Source organism: Hemitrygon akajei, unplaced genomic scaffold (genome assembly GCF_048418815.1).
Source record: "Hemitrygon akajei unplaced genomic scaffold, sHemAka1.3 Scf000073, whole genome shotgun sequence".
Lineage (NCBI taxonomy): Eukaryota > Metazoa > Chordata > Chondrichthyes > Myliobatiformes > Dasyatidae > Hemitrygon > Hemitrygon akajei.
The window spans coordinates 1685949-1712166 of record NW_027331959.1 but is presented as its reverse complement, the minus strand read 5'-3'; the positions used below and the strand labels follow the sequence as shown (position 1 = coordinate 1712166).

At 43.3% G+C, this 26218-nt stretch overlaps 1 protein-coding gene across 1 annotated transcript in view; it reads left to right on the top strand.

Annotated features, from left to right (window-relative positions):
- Window positions 1-24030, top strand: part of LOC140722259 (NACHT, LRR and PYD domains-containing protein 12-like) — a 34854-nt gene extending 10824 nt beyond the window's left edge. Inside the window, exons 3-9 of the mRNA XM_073037054.1 lie at window positions 2521-2687; window positions 11843-12014; window positions 12109-12174; window positions 19110-20841; window positions 22754-22840; window positions 22996-23163; window positions 23323-24030. Of these exons, the coding sequence (XP_072893155.1) occupies window positions 2521-2687; window positions 11843-12014; window positions 12109-12174; window positions 19110-20841; window positions 22754-22840; window positions 22996-23163; window positions 23323-23410 (2480 nt within the window). The 3' untranslated portion in view covers window positions 23411-24030. The remainder of the gene's footprint in view (window positions 1-2520; window positions 2688-11842; window positions 12015-12108; window positions 12175-19109; window positions 20842-22753; window positions 22841-22995; window positions 23164-23322) is intronic.
- The last annotated feature ends 2188 nt before the right edge of the window (window positions 24031-26218 follow it).

Sequence of the window (26218 nt, the reverse complement as noted above, 5' to 3'; positions counted from 1 at the left end):
CAAAGATTGCGTGATAACAGAGAATTTCGGGTTTTAGAAGGACAGCCATCAATTTTCAACTGGTTTTCTGGTCTGAAGAGCAATGGAGATGAAGGGTGTGTCCAAAATCTGTTTTCGATAGCCGAGCGCAGAACATTACCAGTATTGAGAATGGCCCTGCAGCAGGAGACAGCTCATTGTGAAGAAAATTGTGGTCTGTTTGGACTAATCAAAGTCTGGGCTGTGGACAAATGGTGAATTTCGTTTTCCAGAAGTATGCTTTAGCTCCTTCTTTGTGGAGATGGCGCAGAGTCTTTCAGGAATATAAACGAACAGGAGACAAACACGGATGGAAAGAAGGCTATTAGGAGTATGATTAATGTGAATCCCAAGGCATTTCAACACGGTGACGAGAACACACTAATCCGGAAGCGTTTCAGCAGGTCTGGTAGCATCCAGGGAGGGAAATGAATAATCAATGTCTGGGCCGAGTCTCTGAATCAGAAAATGTGCTCATCGATACAATCTCTTGCAATCGAGGTATTCAATCACAAGCAATACCCTGCTGAATCTTTTCTGCACCCTCTTCAGGACAAATGCATCCATCCGTTTGTATTGATACAAGAACTGCACACGCTATTCTATCCGGCCCAACCAGCTTATAAAGTTGTCAAAAGACCTCCCTGAAAGTGTATTCTGTGCTGCAGGAAATGACATCGAAATGTTAACAATTGCCTTCACACATTGCCTACCTATGTCGCTACATTCACTGACCTTCGGATTTATTAAAAGTTGAAAATTCACTGTCAATTTATTATCAAAGTACACACTGTCACCATATACAAGTCTAGGATTCAATTCCTTGCGAACTATCTGGACAACTGGTTAGAACAATGACCAGGTGCAATGAATCAGATAGTTAATAATAGAGTGCTTCTCTGCTTGTCGACTTGTGAACAGTGGGATCTACGGATGCAGGATCCACTGATTATTATCTGTATTAATAGTTTGGCAGATAAGGTTGTCAATGTTCGTACGTTTGCAAATGCTACCGGAATTGCTGGTACATTGGACAATGAAAGGGATCATAAGATATAGGAGCAGAAATAGGCCATCTGCCCATTGGGTGTGCTCCAGCATTCAATCATTTCGGATCCTTTTTTTTCTGCTCCACCACCACAGTTCTCGATCTTCCCTCCGTAACCTTTGATGCCATGTCCAATCAAGAACCTATCACTCTCTACCTTAAATACAACTAACGACCTGGTCTCCACAGTTGCATGTGGCAACAAATTCCACAAATTCAGCATACTTCGGCGTCCCTTTATCCTGAGGCCGTACCCGTTTGTCCTAGACTCTCCTAACATGGTAAATATTCTTTGAACATCTACTCTGTCAAGGACATTTAAACTTATTATAAAATTACAATGGTACCGAGATGAGCGTGGCAAATGTGCCAAGGAATAAACACACTTGGATGGTTGGTCAGAATAATTTCGGTTTGCTGTCCATAACTGAACTGGATGAGAGGGTGGTTTGGGAGTAGGACTCTGGGGATTTGTCCTTCTGGAAAACTAATGTCCAGAGCATTGTTGTGTCGGTTTTAAAAGATTCAGATTAAGTTTATTGTCATTTCGAAACCACAAATGCAATGCAGTTAAAAATGAGACAACGTTTTCAAGAATGATGTCACAAATGCACGTGACAAAACTGACTACACAAGAATATACACATAACGTATGGCAATCCCCAATCCAGTGTCCGGAGAGGCTGCTGCATATTAATATCACTCTACCATCTTAGCGCGTCACCGGAAAGGACAAAACATGTTACAACATATAGTTACAGCAGTGCAAACAATAGCATAACTTATAAAAAAGTAAAAATAGTCCAAAGATGTTAAAAGACTATAAGTTCAAAAGAAACCACCACACATTATCCACAAGTCCTCAGGGTCCCCGATAGATTCGTCACCCCACGCCGGCGGCAGTAGGGAATAACCCCGCTGTGGACTTCCATGGCGCCGCCCGACTCAGCCTCGCAGACACAGCACACACTGAAAGCTCCGTCGAACCCAGCCTCGCAGACATAGTACACACTGAAAGCGATCTGACTGCAGCGGAGTCCGAGTCCGTCGAACCTCCGAGCCTCCTACCATCCCCTCCGGCACAGCTTCTCCGAGCATCATCCTCTGCCGAGCGTATTAAGACGCCCCCGCCAACGGCCATCGGCAACGCGACCTGTTCTTCCCAGCAGAGACTCGGACCTCACAGCAGCAGTAGCAACGAAGGTGGCCTTCATGGAGATTTCCAGATATTCCTCCGTGCTCCCACGTCCGTTTTTCATCCGATTATGATTGCGCACGGCACCTATTACTAGGGAAAAGTGTCTTGAGATCGCGAGAAAATCCGTGTTTTGTAGCTAAAGGTCGTTGAACACTAAGATTCGAGACATGATTGGTTTGCTGCGTAAAGTGACAGCAGTGGAGACGAGGCATATTCGAGTTAGTCTCTTACTTATCCTTTTTTTTTATATTCACAGCTACAGGATCTGCAATCTCTGATTTCCTGGCACAGTGGGAAGAATATCGTCTGTACCAACTGACGAAGTTCTACAGGGACAGACTGAAACAGACGATTGAAGGGAGGGTTGAAAGACTGGGTTGGATTTTGACAAAGGAGGGACATTTCAGTGCACAAGAAAATGAGGTCAGTATTTAATGTATTGTCACATAACTGTTGATATCAGAGGGAACAGTGATAATCGCCTGCATGTTCTATAATTTCTACGTGACTCTGAGAATTATATCTCTGGCTTGTCTCAAGCAGATCTGGTTTGAGCTGTAAAAACCTGTTAAGGTGGGGAGCACTGGGAACTGCAGGTTTAGCGTACCCTTTTCCTCTCGTGTCTGCTGTATTTATCGTTGTGATAGAAGAGCAGGACTGCGTACCTAGACTGTAGAGCATGCATTCGGTCAAAAATAAACCACATCTTATCAGGGCCATCCATCAAATTCAGCTGAGCTCATTACCCCACTGATAAGGAGACTACCCACTGAATCTTGGACCTGCGTTAAGGCAAAGGGACGGTGAGAGCCTGTGCAGTCAAATTCTGCATTCTTGCAGGCGAGACAGGTTAGAATGAGTAATCTCACATCACTCTTTTCCAGCGTAGACAGAACACGGTGGTTCCAAAAGGACGCGTAGGACAGTCTGCATAACCCAGCTAACCCGGATATTCGGTTTGACGATGGGTAACTGAATGACGCACAGAAACTGTGTTTCAGGCTTCCTACGCACTCTCTGATCACCGCCTTTCACCGCACTCCCGCTGGTCCCCCTCCGTCATCACCCAGCACCCAGTTAAGGGAGGAGCCTATGCATGTGTGGCGCATGCGCCTGTGCCAGAAAGAGCAAGAGCGGCGCAGAGGATCAGGTTTCTGCTTCTGGTGAGGCTATACAGGACGTTTCGAGGCAGTATGTCCCAACCGTCCAGTAAATCAGGACACCCGTCAGCAGAGAGGCAAGTCCTGACGGGTCCTATATGTATTTCGTCAACTTCCTCTAATTGTGTAATGGTCGCTGCCTCCTTATCTTGGGGGTCTTGAACCCATGACTTCAAGGAGTTTAACAACTCCGCTGCATTAAAATCCTAGACATCTTCAAAGCTCAAGACTAACGACCAGGGACTGGACGGTCGACATCTGCGCTTCAGCAACAAACCAGCATTCTAACAAAACCCATAAACTTGTGCTCGAAGGCGACCATCGTGAAGAACTCTTGTTTCTACCTGGCTAGGTCGCCTGAACAGCCACTGGTACTTCGTCTTCGCTGGTAATCCCGGCATAAAGTACGAATCAATTAGTCTCTGAAAGCACTCAAAGAGTGGGAACTGGCATCCCTGTGTATCAATCAGCTCAAGCTCCGTTCCATGAATCCTTTCCTGTGTCAGCTGAAGATATGAACCTGTCTGTGAATAAGTATGGGGAAATTCTTCACTTTTTCAGTAAATAAAGTAAGGCTAATTCCATACCCCCACACCGGACACAGGACTGTGCCACGGTCCTGCTACCTGGGAAGTCGCCCTCTCCAGGGCCGGCGCTTTACACTTTTTCGTGTGGGCACAGAGCAATACGTCAGGGAGGCATTATCCAAGGTTTTTTTTTTTTGCGTCTGTCAACCTGGTCAGCAGAATATTCTTCTCTGGGAGCAGGAAAGATGACAACTATTGTCGTTGCATCGATTATCGGTGCCTGAACAACACTGAAGAACAGCTACTCTTTTCCCCGGCTGGCTATATACTGAACGCATCCAATGTTAAAAAAGACCAGAGTAAAGATCAGACAGTTATAGAGTTTCCAAGACCAGCTACAATCAAACAGGTGCGGCACTTTATGCGGGTTGCAAACCTTTATAGTCTCTTCTTCCGGAATTTTGGCTGTATTGCGGCTCCCATAAAGGCACTCACCAGGCACATCACAGTTATTCATAGCCATTGTCGGCATTGGAACTGTACTCTCTCAGCGCTCTTTTGCGGATAGCCTGCTCCACCCGTGTGTATCTCCTTTTCGTCGCTTGACTCCAGCTCCGAGAATCTACGATGTTGAAATCGGGAACCTCTGGTTGTCAGGGAATAACGGCGACACTGCCTGGAAGGGGCAGAACATGCTTTCTTGGTCTGCACAGATCGTAAGGATCTCTTCTAAACTTAGGATGCAAAGAGACTCATCTATCTTCAAGGCCGGTGAACTCACTTCTTCGCACAGATCAATTCCAGCCTCTGCTATACTCTGGGTAGCCAAAATACACTCTTTCCCGGCAGTTCGTACATAGGCGATATCTAAATCAAGTGACATCTTGTCAAAATGTGCGCTTAAGTCCAGGTGGATCACAGCCATCATCAACATTTCCTGGAAACATTCTCGAAAAAACTCTATAAGACACGACTTACCATGCAGGAATCTGACAACTCATGACACCAGAAATCACTAGATTGTCCTAAAAGGGCAGATAAAGAACAGACCGGAAAAAATGAAAACTGTTGACTTGCTAAATATCTACCTAATGATAACCACGAACATGGTATTTCCCGCTACTCTCAATGGACCTCACGAACACTGATGGTCATATCCAAGATCTGACCTGTTCAGCCAGGAATGGTATTAGAAAATTAAATGAGCTACAACCGAGAGAGACTCTGTTCTCTTTGGGACTCACTGCAGCTGTTTATAATAGACAGGTATTATCTCAGCAAAGAGGAGTCGTCTGTAAATATGTATGCTCATCCATAAATTCATCATCTGAAGTCTTCGAATTTAGTGTTACGGAAATTATATCTTTAAATCTCTTTCACGACTGTAACTCCTCAGACCTAGTTGTAGTGAAACAGGGATTATTTCCCTTTATTTAATTTTTTTGTGATTTATTTTTTATTGAAGTTCATCATGAAACAAACAGTTCCATTAGCTGTATTTCAGACATTGTACATATATATCATATAATCATATATATCACAAATCTCCACAAAGTATTTTTCTGAGGTATACACTTATAGAAAAGAGCGGAAAGAAAAAAAAACAAGCAAAAGGAAAAAAAAAAACTATGTTCAGGTAGGGAGTGATCTTTTTTTTTACAACATATTCATTGATTTGTGAGAATAAAATCAGGCCTATGAAGCATTATGTAGGTAAACCATTTTTCCCAGTATGAGTCAAATTGTCCCAGCTTATGATTAACAGATGCTGTTATCTTCTCCATTTTTGTAAATGTCCATTGTAATTTCCATCCATGCATTAAAAGTTGGGCTCTTCTGTGATAACCATTTCCTAGTAAGAGTCTTTTTACCAGCCACCAACAGTATATTCATTAAATATTTATCTCTTTTCAAACATTCCTGAGGTATATATCCAAAATATATGGTTTACTCTCTAAGGGTATTTCAAAATAAAGATGTTTTGTAGGGCATTGTGTATCCCCCTCCAATAGTTTTTGATAACAGGGCTGTCCCAAAAAATAGAATAATGATTTGCATTTTGATTTCCACAATTTCTCCAGCAAACAGGGAGAATACGATCATAATGGGATTTCTGCGCGGGTGTAATAAAATATCTTATCAAGTTTTTCCATTCAAACTCCCTCCATTTCTGTGAACTGGTACACTTCCATTGATACCTCCGTATTGTTGTCCATTCTTCCTCAGATATAATTATCCCTCCTTCCTTCTCCCATTTTGTTTTAATGTAGAAGTCGAATGTGTTTTAAGATTTGATAACTCCTTATGCATGCTTGAAATGATTCTACTACCATTATCTGAATTATATGCTTTTCTAAATAGCCCTATCAAGCATGTACTTGCCTTGGTTACATTTTTTAACGTCTTATTCACATATTGTCGCATCTGTAAATACCGATAAACATCTTGTTTTTCTAATAAGTGTTTCTCTTTCAGCATTTCAAAACAGAAGAGTGTTCCTTCTTTCATTATGTTGCAAAGAACTGTCATTCATTTAGCTGTCCAGTCCTTAAATCTAGCATCCAATTTATTTGGTGTAAAATCCGAGTCATATGCACACCATTTAAAAATTGCAATATCTCCCTCTAGATTATATTCTTTTATAGTAGTTGTCCATATTTTAAGAGTCAATTTCACCCATGGATTATCAATAGTATTTATATACCTTCGCAGGTTGTAATCAGCCATAATTGCTTGTATGGGGATAGAAAGTACCCGCTCCTCAATGTTTTTCCATTGAGCGCCATATGATGGGTTGCAACAACGTATGGCAGCTCTCAACTGAGCTGCAAAATAATAATATCTAAGAGAAAGTAGGCCCCATCCCCAGTTTTCCTTTGCTAATTGCAAAGTTTTGAGACGAACTCTAGGCCGTTTGCCCTGCCAAATATACCTCGATAACATCTTGTTCGATTCATTGAATTGATTTTGATTAATTTCTATTGGTAGGGTCTGAAAGAGATATAAGAGCCGGGGCAGTACATTCATTTTAATAGAATCAATCCTTGAACTGAGACTGATAAATAAATGAGTCAGGTTCCATCTTGCCATATCTTCCTTAATTCTTTTTATATAAAGGCTGATAATTACATTCTGATAATTTTGCCAAATCTTTTGACATAATGATGCCCAAATATTTGAAAGACTCTGTGTGCAATGCCCAGAGGTATCTACTTTCAATTTCTCTTGCTGGGCTATAGTAATATTAAAGTAATTGGGTTTTTATCTATGTTGATCTTGTATCCTGATAATTGACCGTATTGTTCAAAGGATTGCATCAATTTAGGTAAAGAGTATGTTGGTTGCTCTAGATTCTCAACATTTTTAAAGTTACCCAGGCCTTATGGCTCTTCTGAAGGGGGCGAGGACAGTATTTGGGAAACGCCCGGTATCCTTCTACTATACTTCTCTCGGCCTCCTTCCGTCTCCTACCTTCTCGATTTTTGCACTATTTCCCAAGCGAAGCGGGATAATTCCTCTGCCAAGCTTTTCCTCGGTTTGATCACGCTGATGGGCAACCCTCTGGCCTCTTCCACTGTCTGGTACAACCGCGTCCCGTCGTCATAAATGACTCGAAGTTTAGCAGGGTACGGAGTTAGAAATCTAATCCTTTTGTTTGCTTTAGTACTTGCTTTACTTCAGAGTTTTCTTTACGTTTCTGCAGGACCGCGGGAGGGGGGTAATCTTGGTTGAAATATATTAATTCTGTCGCATAGAAACACCCTCTTCTTACCCCAGGCCCTTCGTAGAATTTCCGCCTTGGTACTGTACCGAGAGAATTTAATTATTATTGAGCGTGGCCTATCTTGGGTAGACTTCGGGGCTAACGCGCGATGCGTTCTTTCGATTTCCAGCTCCATAGTCGAGGGAAGCTCCAACGCGTCCCGCAGCAACTTTCCGAAAAACTCCGTCATAGACGAGCACTCCACTCCTTCGGGAACGTTGTATATTCTGATAATTTTCCTCCGTGATCTTCCCTCCAGGTCAAACAGATTACCTTCTTGGTGATACAATATCTTTATTGTCTTACTCCGTATCCGTTCCACGTTTTGAACGCGATCTTCCACCTTCTCAATTCGAGTCTGTGCCACCGCTATTTTTTGATTGACGATGGTGAGCTCTGACTTAATATCATGTAGCTGCTGCTTTATTATTTTCTGGAACTTCCTTATCTCTTTCAGAATTTCGATCATATTCGCAGCTTCGCCTGAACGAGGCCCAGCGTCCGCCTCGCTCGGACTCGGTCGGGTAGGAGAGCCGCTCGCTGCACTCCACTGGGCCGCAGAGTCAGCAGTGTCGTTCTTTTTTTAAAATTTCCATTCCTTTTCCTCATTCTTGCCCCTCTTTTCAGTTCAGTATTTGATGGGTTAACGGGGCTTAATATGCGTTTTTCCGGAGGAGCTAGTGACTTAAGTTGTCATTCCCGACGATGACGTCTTCGGAACCCCGGGATAATTTTCCAATGCAGTGGAGCCTCAGGAAATTATGAAGCTTCGTTCCATGATTATTGTCCATTATTCCTATTATGGAATATCTTTCCATTTCTCTTCTGATAACCTAGCTTGAAGGTCAATCATTCTAACTCCAGAATATCATGGCAGTTTTATTTTCTTTTTTGTTCTCAGAACACAATTTCTAAGACCCATCCATTTTTAGTTGCATATTCGATGGCATTCCATTCATCGTACGATAATATAGTTGAAGCTGTCTAATTTAGAATTCCTCAGCTGATCAAAAAGCCAATTCCTGCATTGAGGAAGTGACATAGTTCTAGAGCATTAGTGACAGGCAGTAAACATCTGAATCCCGGGACAGTTACATGGACATTGTGTTGTTTTCACACGTCAGTCATAAGACCAGAAGGCATAGAGGCATGACTGGTCCAGTCGGCCTATCCTCCATTCCATCATTGGTGATTTATTATCTCTCTCATCCACATTATCCTGCTTTCTCCCGGTAAACGTTGCCGACCTACTAACCCCTTTTTTAAAATATACACAATTATTCGATGCCCACAGCAATCTATGTAAATAAATGCTACAGATCGCTACCCTCGGGTAAGGGCGTTCCTCCTCATCTGTTCTAAACGGGCCTCACTGGCTCTGTCTTCCGGTTCTAGAGTCCCCATTATATTAAACGTCCCCATTGTAGTCAACGTCGTCTCACATCTGTTCTGCCTGCATCTTTCAACATTCCGTCGGTTTCAATGACGTTCGCCCTATATCTTCTAAACTCCACTGAGTACAGACGTAGAGACACACATCGCTCCTCATATATATTTTACTTCAGGCATTATTCTCTTGATTCCCTTCAGAACGTTCTCCAATAGCATCATATTTTTTCATAGATAAGGCTACCAAAACTGATCACAATACGAAATTGAGTTTCGGAGAATGCCAGAATATTACAACATTTGTCTAATATTCTAATACTCACAAAATAATTGCTAACTCTGTATTTGCCATTCTCAACACCGACTGAATCTATAGGGACCGCTGCACTCGGTCTCCCGAGACACTTTGCAAATCTGAGTTCTGAATTTTCTGCCAGCTTTGAAAATACTCTACGTCGTTATTACTTCTATGGAATTCCATGTCCATATATTTCCTTATACTGTCTTCTAACTGGCACTGCTTTGTCCATTTTTTCAATCAGTCATTGTGTTTCTATGATCTCCCGACATTCTCAATGCGTCCTGATCCTCTATTTACCTTCGGATTTTCCGCAAACTTGGCCTCAAAGCCATCATTCTGTGGACAAAATCGTTGACATACAATGCGAGAAGAAATGGCTCCAAAACCTACCCCTGCAGAATACAACTAATCATCGGCATCCAAGAAGAAAAAAAAATCTCTTTATTCCCACTCTTTGCTTCCTTTCAGTCAGCCAAATTTCTAACTCGAAATAAACACGGACTCTTTATCCTTGCTCATAGCTTTCCTGTTACACGATTGGTTTTTAATCTTGTTAAGCAGCCTTGTGTGTGGCAGCTATACAAAGGTCCCATGAAAATCCAAGTAAACAACCCCCTCCGACTCTCCAATGTCAATCCTCCTTTCTATTCCCTCAAATATTTTCCAATAGATTTCTCAGTCAAGATTACTCCTAAAAGATTTTGCCCTATTTTGTCATATGCCTCCAAATACCCTGAATTTTTACACTCAATAATTGACTACAAGCATCTTCCTAATCATTGATAAGGCTAATTTGCCTATTTTTCTTTACTTCTCTCTCCTTCCTTCCTAAAGGCGTCAGGTGAAATTTAAAATTTCCAGCCATCCAGAACGATTCCAAAATCTAGTGATTCTTGAACGATCATTACTAATATCTCCACAATGGACCTTCATCTACCTCTTTCAGAGCCAATATGGTGTCGTCCATTTGGATTACGTGGCACGTCATTCTTTAGTACCTTCTGCTTCCCAAGCACCTTCTCCTTAATAATTGAAATTACATTACAACTGCGCCCCCCTCTGCTAGCTCCTCCCCTCCACCGACATTCACAAATTTCTGATACATTTTTAATGTCTTCTGCAATGAAAACTGATGCAAAATACTTGCCGTACTAATATCTTCTGCCAATTCCTTGTCACTCGTTACTACCACACGATCCATATTTCCCAGCAGTCCGATACCTACAATAGCCTCGGTTTCACTTCTTACATATCTGAAAAGCATTTTGAGAAGTTCCTTTATATTATTGGGAACCTTACATTCATATTTCTTGTTTTACCGCGTTGCGACATTTTTGTTGCCTTCAGTTGATCTATAAATCTTCAACCTCCTCCAGCTTTCCACTGCTTTTGCTATATTTGATGCCCTTTACTGTGTTTTTTTTTGCTGGCTTACTCGCTAACCATGGATGTTCATCCACCCATTCGAACAAACCTTCATCTTTGGGATGATCTATCCTAAGACTCCAGAAGTGCTCCAAGAAACTCCAACCATTCCTGCCCTTCCGTCAGCCCTATCGTCTTCCAAATTAACTTTGACCAGGTCCTTTCCACGCCTTTTTAAAAAAAATTCTATTTATGTACGATATATCTAACTTAACATTCTCCCTCTCGAACTGCAGGGTGTGCTCTATCATATTATGCCTACCTTAAGCTCCCGAATCAAATACAGTATAGCTAACAACTCAGAATACAGATCCACCTTTCCCATAGTGGCCTCAATCAAAAACCGCCCTGCATGTCGTAGGCTACTAAAAAATCCCTCTCTTAGAATTCAGCACCGATCTAATTTTCCAGATTGAAATCCGCCGTGACTATTTTAACGTTGATCTTTTTGCGTGCATTTCCCACCTACGGTTGTAATTTGTAACCCGCGTCCAATCTACAGCTCAGAGGCCTGTATATAATTTCCATCCTGGTCATTTCACCTTTGTACTTTCTACCCACCCGCAAGGTTTTTAAATCGTGCGATCTGTCACCGGTAGAGTCAACCTAAACCAACCTACTATCTGCCTAACATTTCGATAATATATGTAATCCTTGGATGTAAGCACACAACTATTGTCTCATTTCAGCCACGATTCAGTGATGCCCGCCTCATTCGCTTTCCGCTGCCTTGCGTTGTTGTTGTCACATGTTGTTGCTGTAATGTTGAACGTTGAAAGATCAAGGAGATTAATCACGTTGTATCTACTGCACAAGGCTTGTAAAGCCCTATTCTTATACCATATTCATTTCGAATTTCTTTCAGTCAATGACAAAATCCAGAGAATTACTGTATGAGGCGGCTGCCCAGTGACTGCACCTGGTCTGCAGCTTTACGGCCAGTGAACATGTACTTTCCCCGCATGCTCCATTTGTCTGTCTGCTACAATAAATTCATTGTTTCTCTTTTATAGAAAGTCACTGAGCTGACAGAGAAGGGAAACCGGACAGAGAGTTCCAGTCTCTTCCTCAGTTTGGTGATGGGAAAAGGCTCCCAGACCTGGAGGGTCATGTGGGAATCCTTTGTGAAAATGAGGACAGAGTTACCGGAGTTGGATAAAATACTGAAGGAAGTACAGGAGCTCGGTACGTTAAAGCCACACACTGGTCCCAGTCACATTGAGATTTGTACTTTTAATTGTATTAGGTCTGTTTTCATGAAAGCTTTTGATTTAAACAGGCTCTGATCCACAGGAATACATGAACATCGCCCAAGGTTCATCTGAGTTACCCACTCAACTGATAGGTGAGTGATGAAATGCACAGTTCAAACCACCTCTTAAATGTTAAACTGTGACTTGACAGAACCTGGGAATCAAAATTAGTCAGAATCAGATCTAATATCACTACCGAATGACGTGAATTTTTTTAACATTGAGGCAGCAGTACAATGCAATGCGTGATAGTAAGAAATAATGAATTACAGTAAATAATTCTACAGTTAAATATATAACTGAATAATTAAATTAAAGATAATCCAACAAAAGAAATCTTATTAAAAAGTGGGGTAGTGTCCATGGGTTCAATGTCCATTTAGGAATCGGATGGCATAGGAGAAGAAGCTGTTTCTGAACCATTGAATGTGCACCTCATGGCTTCTGTACCCCGTCCCTGACGGTAACATTGAGGAGAGGGCATGTGCTGAGTGATGGCGGCCTTTCATAATGGTCGCTGAATTTCTGAGACATCTTTCCTTGAAGATATTTGGATAGAACGGCAGCTAGCACTCATGGTGAAGCTGAATGATTTTACATCACTTTATATCTCCAGTTAAACAAAAAAAAAACAACAACTCTGGGTATCCTCTTTTATATTATTGATCATATCCTTTGTTTTCATGTGCATATCTAAGAGCACCTTCAACACGGCTATCATATTTGCCTGAGTAACCATCCAGTCAGTACAATCCGGGTACACACCATGCTATGAACAAAACCAGCTAACCAACAAATACATAAATCTAAGATAAACACAAAGTACACTGCAGATGCTGCGGTCAAATCTGGGAATGAAATGTCGAATACTAGAGGGCATTTGGTTAAGGTGAGAAGGGTACATTGAAAGAACCTGCAGGAATTTATAGATTTATGTACAAACAAGCTGGAGGAACTCAACATGTCGGGCAGCATCTGCGGAAACGATCAGTCAACGTTTAAGGCCGAGACCCTTCGTCAGGACTGAAGGATGGGGCAGGGGCCCTATAAAGAAGGTGGGGGAGGGTGGGAAGGAGGAGGCTGGTAGGTGCCAGGTGAAAAACCAATCAGATGAAAGATCAAGGGGTGGGGTGGGGGAAGCAGGATGCAGATAGGCAGGAAAGGTGAAGAAGGTATGTATGGGGCAAGCACTGTGGGTAGTAGAAGAAGGCAGAATCATGAGAGAGGTGATAGGCAGCTGGAAGAGGAGGCAGAGTGAAAGTACGTTGGGGAAAGGGAGCGTGCTCAACTTCCGGTAATTCCCTCCCCCCTCACTTTCTCCATCCCACTTTCACTCTACCTCCTCTTCCAGTTGCCTATTACCTCTCATGATTCTGCCTTCTTCTACTTTCGCCTTACATTCCTTCTTCACCTTTCCTGCCTATCACCTCGCTGCTTCCCCTCTCCCAACCCTTGATCTTTCCTCTGATTGGTTTTCCACCCTCCCCCACCTTCTTTATGGGGCCCCTACCCCCTCCTTCTTCAGTCCTGACGAAGCGTCTCAGCGCGAAACTTTGACAGCTCGTTTCCACCGATGCTGCCCGACATGCTGAGTTCCTCCAGCTTGTTTGTACATAAATCTATAAATTCCTGCAGGTTCTTTCAATGTACCCTTCTCACCTTAACCAAATGCCCTCCAGTATTCGACATTTCATTCCCAGATAATAAGTACTGGCTCTGTACTCTAACTTCCCCTCTCTCAATCTGATACACCTCTATCAGATCTCTCAAAACATCCACAGTGAACAAACCCAGTTTGTTTAACATCTCCTTGTTGCACATGCACTCGAATCCAGGCACAGACTGGTGAACATTTTCTTCATCCTTCCGGCAGTTTGAGATTAGATGTGAAATCAATACTCCATGTGTAGCCTACGGCCATACGACCTAGGAGCAGAATTGGGCTATGCGGCTCATCGAATTTCCTCTACAAATCCTCTCAACCCTATTGTTAACCCTTTTCCCAGAATTTTACATTCTTACAGGTCCTGAGTCAATCAACGTCTGCTTTAAATATATCCATTCACGTCCTCCACAGCCGACATCGGCAATAATTTCACATATTCACCACTCGACAGCAAAGAAATGTTTCATTATTTCTGTTGAGACCGGGCGCATTTCTATTCTAAGAATGTGCCCCCGGTCCGAAATTCCTGGATTATACGATACACCATTTGTGCCCACTATATATCTGACTTTCAATATTATATGGGTTTCAATGGGATATATCTTATTCTTGTAAACTCCTGCAGTAAAATTCTCCTTATTGGTTAACACTCTCATTTATGGGATCATTTCTGTAAGTCTGCTCTCTAATGATAGCAATCCATTTTTAATTTTTTTTTTAGAAATTGAATCCAGACCTGCTGAAAGATGCACTCATACACATCATCGTGATGTTACCGCGGTCAAGGGGTATTTCGGGTCCTTTAACATCCCACACGCTTGATCAACCCAGTCGTAATTGAAGAAGCCCCAATTTGTGTCTGAGTAATATTCTGTCTCGGAACACATCGCCTAATCCACAGCCATATCGAGGCTCACTTTGAAGCCGCTCTGTGCAATCCTGATAACATTCCTTTTCTTGGATCCTGAGAAGCCTATGCGGCTGTAGGCTATGCAAACACGCTGCAGCCTACCTCTGTGCGCATATAGAGTGCCTACCACTCTATGCTGCAGCACCCCACTAAGTAGTACTGGTACTTTGTCTTTTTCCTCCCATGGGCCTCCGCAGTCTGAAGCATCAGTTCCAACATGACCACCAGTCTAGTTGACTGACAGTAGCACTATGTCTGGCCTAAACAAGGTCGAACAGATGTGCTCAGGGAATGAGAACTGTTTTCCTTATTCTACTTTCAAATGCCAGTCCTTTGGTGTTCCCAGAAGGTCGGCAGACGCCTTAGGTTGGTAGCGAATCTTAACCCTCAGTAAAAACTTTGTTCAACGATGGCGTTTCGCCTGGGCGATGACTATGCGCAAGGTATCTTCCAATGTATTCAGCAGCAGATTGACGACAACTATGTTCGCCCTGTCCCAGGGCTTTTGAGCAGCAGCTGGTGTTTCGGACTTCGCCCAGCAGCCAAGTTTGTCTGGGCTTGTCAAGACGAAATAGACCGACTGATTCCAGAACCTGATCCGGTCAGTTTCAGCTCGCAAAATTTCCCCTAACAACATGTTACACTCCATTACTTGGTCCAACTTCTCCACGTATGCCATCAATCTTGTTGGTACGTCGCTCCTCTTCCTGCTGGAACAACTGGAGCCTCGCTCTTCCATGCACTTTACCATAGCGGACTGTTGGGAAGCAAACCAAGCTCACCAGCCCCGCATCCCACTGAGCCCACCAGCACCCACTGGCGCACCGTGTTTCGGCTTGTTCAAGATTATCCTACCCCTCCTTAGCTCAATGCCAGTATGTGAGACCTTCGGGTAATTGGGCTCTCTGTATCGCACCAATAAAACTTCGCTCACATTGTTCATGGAGAGTTTCAGTTTATTTTGCTTCCCCTAAAGGCGATGCTGGTTAGGTACCGAGGCAGATATAACTGTCATCCTAGGTACCAGCTGATATTTCCCCCTGTTGACAGTGGGATGTTAGAGACTAGCAGAGCCCACTGGATCAGAGGGAAGTTATCATGCTGGTAAATCCAAGCCTTGAATTTGTTTGGCAGCCCTGACTTATTAACAGCAGTCAACCGTTGCTGCAGCTCTTCTCCAGCTGCTTTGATGGACGCGGATGCTTGAATGCTGTAGTCTTCAATGGATGCTGGTAAACGCCTTGACTGAGTTTTTCACCGGCTTCTCATATAGGCTTAGAATTTGGGCACCTCCCAGATTAAAGCTGACTTTGTCAACCACCTGTCCTGTATTAAGTACTAAAAATCTTGGCTTCTTAGGATTGAAAGTCATCCTTACCCAAGCGTGAGCTTCTCCAGACCCTGGCATCCTGCATCCTGGCACTGACCCTGTTCTTACAGTCAGGTCATCCGTCAATGGACTTTTCGATGATTGACGGACGCCAGACGCGACTAAGTGTCCTGGACCTCTGTTCTGTACTTCTTCTGAGTTGGGGAACATGGTCGTCGCCAAGGGGAAGAGTACCACAGACACTGTACATCCTTCTCCAGTCGATGCCAATCAATTGTGACCGTCCCAGAGCTGACTCATAGACTCATAGACTGCAATTACTGTAATAGTCCAGAAAGAGTTCCCAGTCCTGAATATGACATGGTTGTACATGGAGACTTTAACTATCTAATGCGGTAACTGCTTAGTTAAGAGATACTCCATTCGGCTTTGGGCAACCACGCTGAAAAATTCCTCCATTCAACGGGTAAAATTACTCGAAACTGCTCCATGCTCTTGATGTTCCCCTATTTGGAAATCGAGTTACTTTCTGTGAATCTGCATTGGTAGGCCATTCTCAGATTACTACGAATATGATCGAAAGAGTTTTTTTTAAAGCTTCAATCTTACATCCTTTTTTATTGTCTTCCCAATATGAATACTAAAATTACACATGCCAATTATAACTTTAATTCCCTGGGTGTCTCTATCTCAGAGGACCTGTCCTGGACACGTCGTATAAATATATTTCCGAAGAAAGCACAATAGCGCGTATGCTTCTTCAGGAATATATGGAGATTCAGCATGTCATTGAATACCCTGGGAAACTTCTATAGATGAGTGATTGAAAGTATATTGACTAGCTGCATTACGGTCATCTTTTCTTACCGTAATTCACAGTTTAATTATTACGTACTACAAAGTGCCGGTACTGCAGAACAAGTACACTCACTCTGAAAGAACCTTTGCCCTATTATCCCCTGTGTGGTTGAATGAAATATATCTTGAAATATATTCATTCGTGGGCAATGTGCATTTTACGCTCCTTCAGCAGTAAAGTCACAACAATTAATTCAAATATTCAGAATGTTTTCAAAAGGTTTAGACATGAAAATTAAACATAATGAAAGGTTCCATAGAGTTTGTACAACATAAAACAGAGCGGGATACTCTCGCCAACCAGTGAATGAACGTGAAACATATACGTACATGTGTTCAAAACAAGCACAGCAAATATATCATAGGTGATAAAGGGAAAGCATTCACGAGAATACAACAAAAGCAATATATATTGCCGCTATACCCATATTAACATATTCTGCTGTTATAAAATCTTGGCTGGAAATGGATAAGGAAATTTACAAACAAAAAATAAGAACTGAAATGACAAACTTTATAAAATCCGATGTACACTTGATCGCACTTAGATTAACACTACCAATGACAAAAAGAGGCAGTGGATTAATAGGAATTAAACTTACACAAACGCCAGATAAAACTCCTGAGGATATAATTTCATCAGCGAAAACAGGACTCGGCACTCAATACAAGCATATGCAATTCCGATATTAACACAATACGCATAGCAGATTGAAATCTATCAATGAAAATGATCGGAAATACGATGAACAAGAAATTCTCTAGAACACCAACAGGGTATACATTGTCCCAATAGTAATATCTTCCGCTGGCATCATGCCAAAGTGACTGTATTACACGATTCAACAATTAGGCCTACAAAGCAATAATTATGCACGTCACAAAAAAAGTCCGGAAGTTCCGAGCAATTGAGAAATGAGTATTCTTGTCAATATTTGTACCTGAGGGTGTAGCAGCTAGAGCTGAGAGAAAAAAAAAGTATTTTACTTCTAATGCACTTTTCACACAGACGATGTTGCTGAAACTACATCGCATTTGGATATTCTGCAACCGAAAAATGAAAGACAAAACGATGTTAGCATTAAGCAAAGTTCAATTAAAAAAGATTTCGAGCTGTCGTTTTAGAGACAACTGAGTTTGTATCGCTTACAGAGTACTTTGAAACCTTTTAGTCATCCTATAAATACTTGTTTGTGTGTGTGTGTGTGTGTGTGTGTGTGTGTGTGTGTGTGTGTGTGTGTGTGTGTGTGTGTGTGTGTGTGTGTGTGTGTGTGTGTGTTTATGTGTGCCTTCTCATAAGACTTGTGCACCATAATGTAACTTTAGGTATTGAAATTTGCCGTTCAGGCCGTTGTTCAGATAACAGCGGACCTGGCATTTATATTTTAGATGTATACCTTATTGTCAATGCTGTTTCCATGGACTCATATGCTTTGTGTTTCCTTGTACAATTTCAATGTATCGATGTGATTGATCGATAAGGATAGCGGGAAAAAAATATTTTTCATTGTATCTCTGTACATGTAAAACAATTTACCGATTTATTGTCAATAATATCATGCCCCACAACTCCGTTTCTCGACTAGTCAGTATCAGTTACCAAGACTTTACCACTCTCTCCCTCAAACACGCATCACTGAGACACCGTGTGGACTCTCCCATTCATGATGATACACTTTCATCTTTCCATCCTTTCATCATCCCAGCAATTAAATTCTACCAATTATCTGACCTGCCCTTCCCATGGGTTATCGATCGGAAACCTCCGTAAAGCTCTCCACAGACACTGCCCTTCTTGACAACTTCACACATATTCTGCTCCTGCTTTCATGCCCTAAGCCGTGGGCATCCGCAAATTCCAAGTGTGCAGCTTTGCCAAAATACACGGAGCTTTCTCGCAATCTTTCCACACCAGATCAAAAATAACATAATCTTTTAATGATAGAAGCAATGATTGAAACAATGGTAACATGTTGTTGCAAATAAAAACGTCCACAGCAGCGCAGGCGGGATTGCAATGGGATATCAGGGGAATATTCACCTTCACAACAAATTAGTAGAAGATTATGAGGAATCGATATTTGCTGGGAGCAATCGCTGCTGTTTCAGGTGTCTCTGAAAATACTACTTTCTGACCTAATTTCCATGGAAACATTGAGTTAATTAATGTAATCTCAAACACTGAATGTTGAAATGCAGTTATGAAGTTCCTTGTCAGATTAGCCATTTAACATTTTGACTATGTCCTCTGTTCCCATGGAAGATGTTCAGCAGAAACACAGAGAGACTCTGCAGGAGCAGACTGAAACACTGAGAGTCAATGCGATCCTGACGAGGGAGAGGATTTTCCAACTGGTTGATCGATACGCTGAGCTCACAGTCATTTCCACTGTTGGAGATCGGAGACTACTGGACAATGAGCTGCTGGCAAGAGGTAGAGCCCACAAGGAGTGGAGAGGGAACCGCGTCCGAGAAGAGATGGAAAAGATCCGGACTGATCAGTTATTCCAAAGCAGCTTTTTCCGGAGTAAATCGAAAGCTGGGAGTTCAGCAGCGGTGGCCGGAGTCGCGGGAATCGGGAAAACAACAATGGTACAAAAGCTTGTCTATGACTGGGCCACAGAGAAAATATACCACAAATTCCAATTTGTCTTCAGTTTCAAATTCCGGAATTTGAACTCAATTAACTGCAAAATGAACCTGAGGGAATTGATTCTGCATCAGTATCCTTACTTTGGAAAGATCATGAGAGAGGTCTGGAAAAATCCAAAGGGACTGCTGTTTATATTTGATGGTTTGGATGAATTCAAACACAGGATCGACTTTGCTGACAGTCGAAGATACACTGAACCTCAGCACCAGTGCCCAGATCCCGAGTGCCGGTGTGAAGTGACCGACATTGTGTGCAGTTTAATCCAGGGCAACCTGCTCCCAGGGTGTTCAGTGCTGGTGACCACCCGCCCCACAGCGTTACATTTATTGGAAAAGACAGAGATCAGTCTCTGGGCTGAAATCAAGGGATTTGTTGGTGAGGAAAGAAACAGATACTTCATGCGACATTTTGAAGATCAGTCGGTGGCAACAGCTGTTTTCAAACACGTGGAGGAGAACGAGATCCTGAACACCATGGGCTACAACGCTTCCTGCTGCGGTATCCTTGCTCTAGCACTGGCGCCCTTCTTTACAGAAGGATACATAGATCCGCACCAAGTTCCCAAGACCATTACTCAGTTGTATTCAAGCTATATTTACAACATCCTGAGAAAGTACAGTGGTGCGAATGAAAACGCCCGTGATGTATTACTTCGAGTTGGTCAGTTGGCCTTCACAGGAGTGTCCAAGAGGAAGACTGTGTTTACAGATGGAGATTTGATAACTAACAATCTGCTGCCTTCCCAGTTTCTCTCTGGATTTTTAATGGAGCTTTTTGAGAGAGAGGATTCTGCCGGGAGCGTGGTGTATACATTCCAACACATCGGCATCCAAGAGTTTATGGCTGCACTCGCACAATTCCTGAATCCATATCGCGGGGACATTCTGAAATTCCTCACGAAAGCGCACAATACGACACCTGGGCGATTTGAGGTGTTTCTCCGTTTTGTTGCTGGTCTCTCCGCCCCAGTGACAGCTCAGAGCCTGCTGGAGTTTCTGGGTCCATTTCCCCAGCAGACAACTAACCGGGTGATTGACTGGTTGAAGGAGGAGGTTAAACGCCAAAGTGGAAACACGGAGAGTGAAGCTGGTAAAAGGAGCCTCCTGACAACATTGAACTATCTACTTGAGTCTCAAAATCGTAAACTGACTCGGTCCACACTGAGATCTGTGCAAAAGTTTTCATTCAGTGAAATGCATCTTACCCCGATTGACTGTACGGTCCTGTCTCATCTCATTGGCATGTGTGGTACAATAAAATACCTCGACCTCACTCGCTGCCAGATTCAATGTGATGGAATGCAACGCCTGGCACCTGTGCTGCATAAATGCCAGAAGTTGAGGTAACTTGACTTATGTGTCATTATGGACTTATGGAACGTACCTTATGGAACGTTCCATTGTGTTGCTTCAATGTAAAGGAATTTGGGTAAAACTATAGTAAAACAGATTGTGAAGAATTGTGATAAATGGCCCGGGATCGTTCAGTAATTCCCCCGATGAGAGTGTTCTGTGGTTCTTTGTGATGGTTTGTTGGAGAATTCATCTGATCAGCGAAAAATGGCCGTTGGTTTAATGGTAGTAAATGACAGGAATGGCCGTGTTTCTCGATGCCTGAGACATCCATTCACAATGCTCCTTCTCAATTACTGACACCCAGACCGAGACTGACTGCAGCAGCTTGGTCGGAGCTTCTTGCCTTCATTGAGAAGAGTGGCAAGAGACTTCCCGAGTGAGAGAGAGGGATATACCTCTGTGAGATCGCCGTCCCCCTGGGCTTCCCCGTGTGCTCAGTGGGATCTGTCTTCCCCATCAGAGCTGCCTGTAAGAAACATTCTTTCCCATCGAACTTCCTTCTGGGGCATCGCTCTTCACCATCCCGCCTTCTATGGGGTCCCTCTTCCCCTTTTCCATTTTAGTGTGAGTTCTTGCATGCCCACCCCACTTCCTCCTGTGGGAGCTCTCCTCCATCCCTCCCCCTACTGTTTGGCCGTACTTCCCTGTCTTTCTATCTCATATTGGATCTCCCGCCCTGTCCCTATTGCTCCTGTAGTGATCACTATTCACCACCCACCTTCCTACTGTGTGGCTCTATCTTCCTCCTTTCTCCTGTGAGCTGCCTCTTACCCATTTTCTCTCTCGTGAGTGAAGTCTGCTTGATAACCCACTTCCTCCTGTTAGAATTTTCATCATCCCCCTTCCTCCTGTTAGAATTTTCATCATCCCCCTTCCTCCTGTTAGAATTTTCATCATCCCCCTTCCCCCTGTTAGAATTTTCATCATCCCCCTTCCTCCTGTTAGATCTGTCTTCCTCAGCCCCTTCCTTCTGTGGGGTCTCTCTTCCCCTTCCCATTATGCATCATCCTGTTCGCAATGCTGCCTCCTTTTAGGCGATCAGTCTTCCCACCAGTGTCCTCTTTTCGCCGTTGATTACGTGGAATCACTCTTCCCCATCCCCTTTTTCTGTGGAATCTCACTACCCCATCCGACTTCCTCCTGTTGGATCTCTTTTTCCCATCCCTCTTCCTCCTGTATGATCTCTCAACCCCTTTCCCTATTCCTCCTCTGGGATCTCTCATCTCATCCCCATTCCTTATTTGGGATCTCTCTTTCCCATTCTCTTCCTCCTGTGGTATCTTTCTTCCCCACTGCTCCTTTCCTTCTGTTGGCTCTCTGATCCCCAGTCCCCTTCCATCTGCAGGATCTCTTTCCCCATGCCCCCTGCCTCGTGTGCGATCTCTGTTCCCATTCCTCCTTCCTGTTGGAAACTCCCTTTCCCATCCCATTTTGACCCGAGAGTTTTCTGCTCCACATCCACCTTTCTACTGTCGGATCTCTCTGCCCCATTTCCCTTCATCATATTGGATCTTCATCCCCATCACTTCCCTCCTGTGTGGATCTCCCTTCCTATTTAGTTTTTTTTTCTGTTTGGGATCTGTTTCTCCATAACCCAAGAATATTGTCTCACTCTTTACCCTTGACACTTCTGACCCTCTCAAATGGGGCAGAGAGGGAAGAAGAGTTCCCACAGAGTGAAGGAAATGTGGTAGGCAGACCCAATATTAGCAATTGGCTCATTTGCATGTTTACACACATTATTGCTCTGGAGCTGGACAGTCAGGGATAATGAGGGTGAGGGAATTCATCAGTGATTTTCTGATAGTTTTGGTGTTTCCTGAAGTGTCCGAGTTCTGAATTCCTCTTAATGCCCACGTTTCAATCACTTAGTTCACCGATTTCTCCGATTATATTTAGACTTGGGGAGAATACTCTGGGAGATTCAGGAGTGAAACTGCTGTCTACGGCTCTGAGGCACCGGAAGTGTAAAGTACAGAAGTTGTGGTGAGTACCAGACTCCGGGAGATCGTGTTTCCAGTCATCCTGTGTCAGCCACTGAACATGAATGTGATCAGTAATTGCATTACGGACAAACAATAGATATCTTTGCCGTCTCTTGTCTTTCTGTGTCCTTCACCATCATTCTCTCTCATCTCCAGGCTGTACAATGTCGGTCTCAGAGATTCTGGTGCCGAGGATCTTGTCTCCGCTCTCAGTACAATCCGATCACTGAATGTGCTGAACTTGAGTTTCAACTGGCTCACAGACCGATCTGTCCCCGCTCTCCGTCGTCTCATACTGACCCTCCCGAGTCTGAAGTGGATCGGGTGAGTGCTTGCATTAATGCCCAATGTGATAAAATATCAGTAGAACCGCGTGGTTTCTTCTGATATTTGACTGTGACTGTTGCTGAAGTGTTAACCCAGTTCCCTGTTATTGAAACTGTTCTGTAGTATGTTTATTTCCTCTTTAATCCTCCGTTTCAGGCTTTGGAGAAATCAGTTCAGTGAGACGGGGAAGCAGCAACTGATGTCTCTGCAGGATCCCAGACCCGGACTGAGAGTAACCATGTGAACAAATGAATGCGTCAACATCACCGTCCGCAGGATGGGAGCATTTTGGCCGATATCGAACTCCCTCAGCCATTTCACAGATTTAATTCCTTCGATCCTGTCTCTTGGTTTCTTCTGGGGAGGGGGGGCGTGGCGGTGGTCTGGGGTTGCTGTATAATTACACAAACATGAAGAGCCCTGGTCGGAGCTCAGCTTAGTCCACCTAGACCTCCAGTGTCCCGTGCTGGAAATATCCTGGGGAGAATTAGTTTGCTCACTTTGGAGAGGACAGTACAATCTGTAGTCTTTAACAATCACTTACAATGATGATAAATTGACAAGTACCTCGGGTGCGACCCTGGATCTGCAGTGTCCTCGGAGACTGCACTAAAATGGAATTTTGAGATCATCAGTTCCCTGATGCAGAGTGACGGTGAGAAGCAGGAGTGATTATTCAACCTGTCAGTGGTTATCGTCTCTCAGTTAATTGTATATGCCTGTGAGTGAATCGGGAGCAGATTATTTATTCCTGCACGTTAGCAGGTCAGACGTTGTTGAGTTTACATTTGTCATGATGAAATCAATAAACCGCTGTAACATCCTTTGTATCCTCTGTATTTCCCTATATTCTGCAGCATCGATACATTCGAGTGTATCATGTCCCTCCCAAAATAAATCATTTCTTCCTCTTCATCGTCTTTATCTGCCGTGTGGTATCACGTGGGCTGTCATGGTCTATGACCATTATTCTTCTTGACAATTTTTTCTGCAGAAGTGTTTTGCCATTTCAATCTTCTGGGCAGTATCGTTGCAGGACTGGTGACCCTACCCATCATCAACACTCTGAAATTATCCGCCTGGTGCCAGTATTTGCATATCCGATTATTTTAATATGCACCAGCTGCTGACAAGACAATCCAGGTCCTCTACTAATGACTTCATGTAACACTGAGTAGCGGAGGGGGGGATGAACAGGCGCCACAACTTGCCCAAGGATGATCTGCAGGTTAGCGGAAGAAAGATGGAATTTTAACAGTTTTAAGGCGCTCCTTCTTTCCACTAAACACCGCTTATATCTCTTTAACTTATAACTCTCCATGTACCGTTTTAAATGTTCCTTAAGTATCCCTAATGCTTCTGTCTAAACTAACACCCTCAGCACGCATTACGTAATCATAAAACCTGCCTCTGACATTTCCCCTAAACCTTCCTACAATCACCTTTAAAATATGCCTATCTTAAAATCTTTTAAAAGTCCATAGTGCATTCTCCTCTTTCAATCGCCCTAGGAAGAGCATTCCAGGGAACCATTACTCTGGAAATGAAAGTTGCACCTCACTTTAAATATATACGCAATGTTAATTGAAAATTTTAACCTGGGAAAAATATACACTCTGTCTACTCCATGTCTCTTGTAATCGTATAAACATTTATCATGTCTACTATCAACCTTCACTGCTGCAGAAAAAATAACACAAGTTTCTCCAACCATTCGCTATAGCACATGCCCTCGGCTGCAGACAAATTTCTGGTAAACCTCATCTGCACACTCTCCAAAGCCTCGGCGTACATCCTGTGATGAGACAACCCCATCCTGCTCGGATACCAAATGCTCCATTCGCAGTCCAATCACTCATTTTCCATCACACCTGCCAAATGAGTTCTAAACGCTCGATAACTGCTCCAGCAAAACTGCCCACAAGGATATTCTTCCGATTCCAGTTCCGGTGGAGCTAGTCCTGTATCACAGTTCAAAATGGGCGAAACCTATCCCAATGAGCAAGAAAACTGAACCCTTACCTTTGCACCCGTTCCTCAGTCAATTGTTTATTTTGTTTGACCATCCTATTTTTGGCCTTATCGGCGCCTGTCACTTGCAGGAATCAAAAAAGTGACTAGCCTGGTCCTCTTTTTGTCTATCTACATACCTCACAAATTCTCTCTTTAGGACCTCCTGTTCTTCCACAACTATGTCAGTGATGCCTAGATGTACCAAGACATTCCGCCTTTAGAGTGCTGTGCACTCGACCGAGATATCCCTGATCCTAGGAACTGGCAGGTAACAATAGACAATAGATGCAGGAGTGGGCTATTCAGCCCTTCGAGCCAGCTCCGTAATTCAATGCGATCATGGCTGATCATCCACAATCAGTATTCCGTTCCTCCCATCAACCCCTCTCACTTGAATCCACTAACTTTAAGAGCTCTATTTAACTTTCTTGAAAGCATCTAGAGAATTGGCCTCTACTGCCTTCTGAGGTAGAGCATTCCATAGATGCACAACGCTCTGGGTGAAAGGGTTTTTCCTGAACTCTGTTCTAAATGGCGTACCCCTTATTCTTAAACTGTGGCCTCTGGTTCTGGACTCCCCAAACATAGGGAACATGTTTCCTGCCTCTAGCGTGTCCAATCCCTTAATAATCTTATATTTTTCAATCAGATCCCCTCTCATCCTTCTAAATTCCAGTGTTGATAAACCCAGTCGCTCCAATCTTTCAACATATGACAGTCCCGCCATCCCGGGAATCAACCTCGTGAACTCACGCTGCACACTCTCAATAGCAAAAATGTCCTTCCTCAAATTTGGAGGCCAAAACTGAACACAATATTCTAGCTGTTGTTTCACCAGGGCCCTGTACAACTGCACATGTTCCTCTTTGCTCCTATACTCAACTCCCCTTGTTATAAGGCCAACATGCCATTAGCTTTCTTCACTGCCTGCTGTACCTGCATGCTTACTTTCAGTGACTGATGAACAACGACATCTAGATCTCTTTGTACTTCCCCTTTTCCTAACTTGACACCATTCAGATAGTAATCTGTTCTTGTC